The sequence below is a fragment of the Dendronephthya gigantea genome, unplaced genomic scaffold (genome assembly GCF_004324835.1).
Source record: "Dendronephthya gigantea isolate DGI-Jeju-01 unplaced genomic scaffold, DenGig_1.0 000120F, whole genome shotgun sequence".
In the NCBI taxonomy this organism is placed as follows: Eukaryota; Metazoa; Cnidaria; class Anthozoa; order Malacalcyonacea; family Nephtheidae; genus Dendronephthya; species Dendronephthya gigantea.
This window is the reverse complement of record NW_021163130.1, coordinates 205,500-212,744: the sequence shown is the minus strand read 5'-3', so window position 1 is coordinate 212,744 and position 7,245 is coordinate 205,500. Positions and strand designations below refer to the sequence as shown.

At 36.0% G+C, this 7,245-nt stretch overlaps 1 protein-coding gene and 1 long non-coding RNA gene across 2 annotated transcripts; both read right to left on the bottom strand.

The window, feature by feature from the left end:
* Positions 1-2,079: 2,079 nt before the first annotated feature.
* On the bottom strand, positions 2,080-3,349 carry LOC114535551. The gene is made up of 2 exons (XM_028556853.1): positions 3,161-3,349; positions 2,080-2,640 (listed from the first exon to the last, which is right to left on the bottom strand). The coding sequence occupies exons 1-2, from the start codon at positions 3,278-3,280 to the stop codon at positions 2,269-2,271; spliced, it is 492 nt and encodes a 163-aa protein (XP_028412654.1). The 5' UTR covers positions 3,281-3,349; the 3' UTR covers positions 2,080-2,268.
* Positions 3,350-3,587: 238 nt separating this feature from the next.
* LOC114535556 lies at positions 3,588-4,770 on the bottom strand. Its single transcript, XR_003688316.1, has 3 exons — positions 4,707-4,770; positions 4,375-4,509; positions 3,588-3,664 (listed from the first exon to the last, which is right to left on the bottom strand). It is a non-coding gene; the product is annotated as an uncharacterized LOC114535556 (long non-coding RNA).
* Positions 4,771-7,245: the final 2,475 nt, after the last annotated feature.

The window sequence follows — 7,245 nt, the reverse complement described above, 5'->3', positions numbered from 1 at the left end:
CCCATTTAGCTTAAACGGTGGATAAGTTCAAAATAGAAAGCAAGTCTTCCGTTTTATGCAACAAGCGAACTAAATGTTTTTACTAAGTACTGTGTACAACTATACACATTCAGTTTATAATATTCAATTAAGTTGACTCATTCAAGTCCATAGAGGAGAGTTGTAAGAGTGTTATTTAATTTTGACTTATCCACCGTTTAAGCTAAACGGACATGATACAAAAAGCCCCGAAGTAAGCGGGTACAAGCAACAAAATGACAGGATATTTAGCTCCGGGTTCGTGGACCCGGGTTCGCGAAAACGGAGCTGGCTCTGGATTCGAGCGAACCCAGAGCTGGTGTGGCTAGTTTTCATAGAAACCCATGTAGCCGCTTCGCTGATGGAAATAAAAAAATTTAAAAAGGCCATTTGCTCGCAATACACGACCACATCATCTTGTTAAACGGCGAAATATTATTAAAGTAGGACCAGAATCTACATGTATTAAATATATTCTTACCCCAATTCAATCTAAACTTAATCGAACAGCATGAAAACAACGGTTTATTTGTTCCTCTTGGAGGACTAGCCGTATCATGGGAGCGAAATCGAATCGCGCATCGGAAAACTAGCCAAAGCTGTACACCACAACTCTTGGGAGAAAAGACTGGGACGTAGATAAATACGGTTACATACACATTTCGAAATACTAGAATTTTTCGCGCCATTTCAGACTTGCGACGACGAAAAATAAAAAAAAACAACAACAAAACAAAACCGGGGCGAATTTTCAACTCCGTCGCTGGCGCCGGAGTAATAAACTGTCAAGCATTGTGATTGCACGAAATTAAACACAGCGAGCTTGCAAGTTGAGTGGGTGAGATGATGTACGTAAAAAAGCTCGTTTTTACTGGGTGAATTTATAATATATAATATATTAGAGTGAATTGACATTCATAAAAAGTAGGAATTGATCGCACTTTCAAGCGAGGAATTACTTCGCTTACCAATTACTTCGCTTACCAATCTTCACCAGATATACGTTTTTAATTTCGCTTCTCTTCCCGCGAATAACTTTACATGCCTAGTGAAGATCGGTCTTTAAAGAAAAAACTCACCCTGCGAGGTCCGGAAAGAAAAATATTTTCTACCCGGCCGACCAAAACGTTAAATACCGTATTTTTTTTGTACACAAAGCGGCGTTCGGTCGTATTATATATCATTGGCATTGTGTATAGTCAGACTCCGCAATGGCGACAAAAACATAAGCAATCAAAACCTTATTTGTTTAATTTCTTATAATTCACTTCAATTTATCGTCATATTCATTTGGTCATGCATATATTTTAAAATAAAAAGTGAATAAATTTACGATTAACTTTTTAGAAAAACAAAAAAAGACAAATTCGGTTTCGCTCGAGCATAAAAGGATTCCGGACCGTGGTCAGATATCGTAAAATTCCGCCCGTTGCTACAGCCAATCAGATTGCAGCAAAGACTAGGATTCCGCACACTGTTGAATTGTAAAAAAATAAAAAAAATTTCATTATTTAAATTAAAAATCCACTAAAAAATCGTTGTTTAAGGCAACAAGATTGTAGTTATTCGAAAGTAAACGAATGACTTCATAATATATAATTATGTAATTTCATCACAAAAACGATGGCTTTGTGGACAAATTTTCAATGTTTTAGACTTTAGTGCATTTTTATCTGAGATAAACTCTTCGCCATTGAAATGTCTATGGACTGATCATGCAAGATTGGTTGTGAAAGCAGCTCAAAACGATAAATGCATGGATATCACGAAATAAATGTATGCATGTCACGAGATAAATGCATGGATATCACGAGATAAATGTATTGATATCACGAGATATATGCATGAATATCACGAGTTTCATAAAAAACGTTCAAGCTGAAAATCGTCGCAGAGTATATAATTAAAACGCAACAATTTGTTAACAGTTTGGCGATTAAAGTAACCGCGAGTCTATAATAAGGTCTCTAGTTATCCCAAGCCCTATCCGCAACTCTTGTAAAACAAAATTGTTTTCACGTAATGAAATGTAATATTTATTCCAGAAAAACCAAAAAAAAATTACTTTTGTTAGTATACTGAATTTAATACAAAGACAAAAAGTATTAGAAATGTTAAAAACACAAAACAAGTAAACCGAGTTTCTTCAAATACTCAGTTCACAAATTTACACTACAAATTATATCAGGTAATTAAGCTTATTAAATTCAAATTTAATTCCATTTCAATTATTCCGCTCGAATTATTTTGTTAACGAATTCCTGCACTGATGAGGCGGTTTGGCAACGGTTTGTGACCATTCTGGTTGAATGCAACACCTTTGTAACTTTGGTGTGAGACAGCAGATGTGCGGAAGTAGGCGGAGGTTGTGTCACTACACCAATTATTGCACTGTTTGTAGCAGTTTTTGGTGAACCCGGAGAAGTGCAGTCCCTTGTAGAACGTTGTGTCACATATCAACATTTGGTATTTGTACTGCGTTGTTGCCACACCTTGCGCCGTCCACAAGCCATAAGCATTTGCCCGCTTATCGTAATTTCCAGTGAATGTCACAGGTGAACCACTTTTTTTAAAGGCTGCTTTTTGTTTGGATTTTTCATCAACAAATATGACTTCAGTGAACTTAAAACAGAAAGAAATTACTTTTACATTAACTGTTCTGAATAAGTACTAAAATTAATATTATTTAAATTCATATATACTTATAAATTTGATATGAAATTTTCATATCTGTTATACTCCTGCAGACAAGGATGAATTTTGAATTTTACGTTTGGCAGTAAAATGCAGAGGAATTGACGAATTGTATGCACAATTACAAGCGTAAACATTATCCAAACAGAAGTTGGGCTATTAGTATAGCTATTGGTAATCATGCGATGGCGAGTACAATTCGTGATTAATTATAGTACCAGTGATGTTCGATTAATGAAACAAATTTACTCCTCTCGACCAATCAGCCGCCGGAATTTTTAGTACCCGCAAAATGAGAGGAGGTATTTTAGTTTCAGAAAAATTGCCATTTGAGCAATAATTTATAAAATACTCCTCATTTGACCACATTTTACTTCAAAGGTATGTCATATAGGACAATTTCGACATGATACAATTCCACCGATTTATTCGAGAAAAGTCAATTTACCGGTATATTATTACAATCTGCACGATAGCCAAGAGCAGGTGTGGTGAGAAGTTCAGTTTTAATATTAACATGACTGTCCGTCGTGTAACACATTGTCCATCCTCCACCAAACGAGGTCATATCACAGTATACTTGAAATTGTTTACCAGCGCCATCTCCGTCCGGATCAATCAAATATTTTCCATCTCCGACACTCAACCTCTCTTTTTATATCAAGACAACTTGTACCTTGAAAAACAATTGGTACGAAATTATTTTTAGAGTCTTAATTTTTTATGATCTGTATCGTTAATCCCATTACTGTATTATTAATTAGTGAATAGCGGGAAAAATCGCCATGCTGCGATAGGCATATATATGCATGACATACTTAATTTGGAAGCGAGTTTGAGGAGAGCAATTTCGTTTCTTAGAACGCCAGTAGTACCCGCAAACCTGCAGAGCAACTCTGTACGTTCCTTCTTGATTTTCTGAACATCTCTCGACAAAAGAGGATTGAAGGGTCTGCAAATACAAGAGAGACTGAGATATACACAGATAAATATTAATGCAAAAATTGTATGATCTGCAAAAAGCTTTGTAAATAAAATCGAGACACGAATAATTATAAATTATTATACTTTCATATTCTTTCATATTATAATATTCATTTTGAGCCTGAATTCTGTTCAACAGCGCTTTCATTTTGTATAAGCAAATTTCTTTGGAATGGCGAATTTGATCTGAGGAGCGATATTGGAAAAGTGCCTTGCTTTTGTACGATCGATTTTATACGCGGTTTTTTAGCTCTAACCTGAACACATAATATTATTATCAACTTTTATTTGCCGAAGTAAGACTCTATTCTAACGTCTGGCCTGTTAACCCAAAATACATGACTTCTCTCTGGCCAATTCTGCCACTTACTCAAGTTAAAAGTAAACTATACCATTTATACCTTGCATTTAATTTTTTTGTTCATAAATACTGCAGTACAAGTTGCTGGCAGCTACAGCTGTACATGCATGCACAAGACTTAGATAATTATATATGAATATCTGATTATATTATTATAATAATTATTATTTTGCTAGTACACAAAATGGTTAATTAAAAGTTCATGGCCATGCATGAGATGTATAATATATGCCGCTTTCGTTGATAGAATATGAGAAACAAATTAAATCCAATGACTTCGCCATATTGAAAATACAGACCCGCGGCGGTTTACTTACCCCACATCTACCCTTCGCCTCATTTAAGGAAACATGAATTAGTATACAAGCAAAGACACCAATCTTCAAGCAATTCATGTTTGTACTGAATAAACAATATAGCCAACGCAAGTAAGATTCCTCAGTCACCTAAAGCTGAAGTGGAAAAGTTGAATTTATTAACAATACCTTATTTTTTCAGATCTATTTCTACTGAAAATATCTGCTAAGCATGCTCTGGTTCTCTCTATATATCCCAATAAGGTACATGAATATTACGTAAATATTCAAAAATTATTGCTAGATTCATAAATTGAATAACGGTAGAAACGTAGAATCGTTCGATGCTGTACCTCCATATCTATACCGCTTGTACGAGAGACGGATGAATGCTTCCAAATGTTTTCCATACACCCAGTTACAGGAGAGACAAATATTTTCTTAAATTGTTAAATTAATACTTAATTTTTTTAAAATTAATGGAACGCATGACAATCGGAAATCTGGTTGTACCATGGGATCCCCTGGCCTTTAGCGCTATTAAACCCCAGATGGTTATGCAAGAAATCGAACATTTGGTTTTTACACCACCTGTTCCACTATACTGGCGGAAAAGGGTATGAATAAAGCTCTTGAATACGTAAGAGTGACGTAGAGCAATTTCATGCCTATTTGAACACGATTCATATAAAATTTATTTTGCTTATGTATTGTATTATATGCTTGCATATTAAGTGTACAGCTATACATAAGAATTATTATAATTTATCCTCCCTCTTGTACCAAAGATTTTACCATTTTTGTAACTCTGGTAAATTCCGCAGGTCATACATTCCCACTTGTCTTTCATTATTTTTTTTATCATCCTGCCGAAAAGTATAGTTACGTACGGGACTTTTGTTCTGATGTTCAGCTGTAAAAGTTGCAGGTGGAAGAAACCCGACACTTGGCCCGCGTCTTACTTTTCATGACGCTCAATTATGCGCCATACGAATCAAAATTAATACTGCTATATTTGAGCTGAAACTAGCTTGATTTCTGCAGAAATTATATGAAAGTAAACATGCATTGCAAGAACAATGAAAAATTTTCAGATAGATCATCACAAAGAGTCTAGATATCATTCACGCCAACGAAAACCTTGCGCCGACTTGTCCCTTAGTTGTTTCACGATTGAAGAAGAATACGATCAAGCACTAACAGAGTAATGAGAGTATGAAACATTTAGCTACATTCGTAAACACATTACACATAGCATCAAATGTGGTATAATAACTGTCTAAAAAAGACAAAACACTTATCGACGTTTTGACCTGTGAAACACGTGATAAAATTGGGCCAATAGAAAACAAAAAATCAAAATAAATTGGAACACATTACAGTGGCAAAGAGACGCCTGGTTGTGGGTCTAAGAATAGCCCGCAATGAGGCAAGCCTGATCAGCAACGAAAACGTATTACAACCAGCTTTGATGTAAACAAAGAAATGCGAGTCATATTACTCTGGGTGAAGTAGCTTAAATGAAAGAGAGTCTTTTATTCATGCCAGCGGGATGGAGAGTGCCAAGACTGTGAATGAGTCGCATTTCTTGTCGTTAACGGCTATCGTTATTACCGGAAATGGGACAGAGGGCTCTAATTTTCATGTCCGTGACACAGTGATTACCAGAGGTAAAGTGTCTGGCAACAGGCTTGGTGATAGCCTGCATGGCAGGCGGTTCTTGAAATCGGGCAAGGCGACGACGACGAAAGACTTCCTGCCAGGTTTGGCTAAGTTTTTTTGTTAACCCGCCCCCTTTTCAGTCCCAGCGCAATTAGCCAATCACAAACAGTTAATATTATAATAACAAAACGGCATGGTAGAAAACGCGGGTAGCGGACTACGGATTACGGACTACGGATTACGGACTACGGATTACGGACTACGGATTACGGACTACGGATTACGGACTACGGATTACGGACTACGGACTATGGACACAATCTTTAAAAAAATGCGAAGATGTTGCCTTCACTCAATAAAACATTTTGGCATTTTTTATATATTTTTTCAGGCTTTAGGTAAACAAAAGATTTTAGCAAAATTTCAGCATAGGTAACCAGACAATTTGATAACATATATGGCGCTATTTTGTGAAAATTAATGACGTTAGTAATAACTAAGATCCGTAGTGACTATGTCACGCAGCTAGGAATTTTATGTTTTTTGTGCGCTTTTATAGGCAATTGCTTTCTCGGAGGTGCAAACTGTTATGCAAATTATTGATTTGGAGCGGTTTATTTGGGACTTCCTCGAGATAAGACACGATCGTTTTATGTATCAAACCACGTTTTAAACGATTTCAATTTGCACAGAGTCTTTATTCATTACTCTATGAAAGGCTATACAGCAACATTCAAATATGCAGTCGCCCATAAATATTTGCATGTAAACGTGAACGAGAATAAACGCAACACAATGTTCATGTAAATAAAATAAAAAACGGCGGAAAGCACATTCAACAAATTCCATATAGTTTTGCTATAATCCCATATCCCAGCTAGCACAATCACGTTGTATGAACGTTGTATTAGCGTTCGTCGAACGTTTGGATAACGTTATTTATTAACGTTGGGATAACGTTTTTTTGTGAACTCGTAGGAACGTAGTATTAACGTTAGGATTAACGTTATAGCGCGACTTGTCGAAGCCGTCTTGTCAATTTGCTAGAAATGTTTTAATCAATGTCAATGACATAAAATCTACATGTATTCACAGGCTGGCGAACAATGGCTCAGATGACTCTAAGTTATCTGTATTCGCAATCTCGCAAACGAAGTTGCAGGAATTTTCAAATACCCAGAAACAATTCACGTTGTCTCAACCTTGATATCCAACGTTATCTTAATGTTG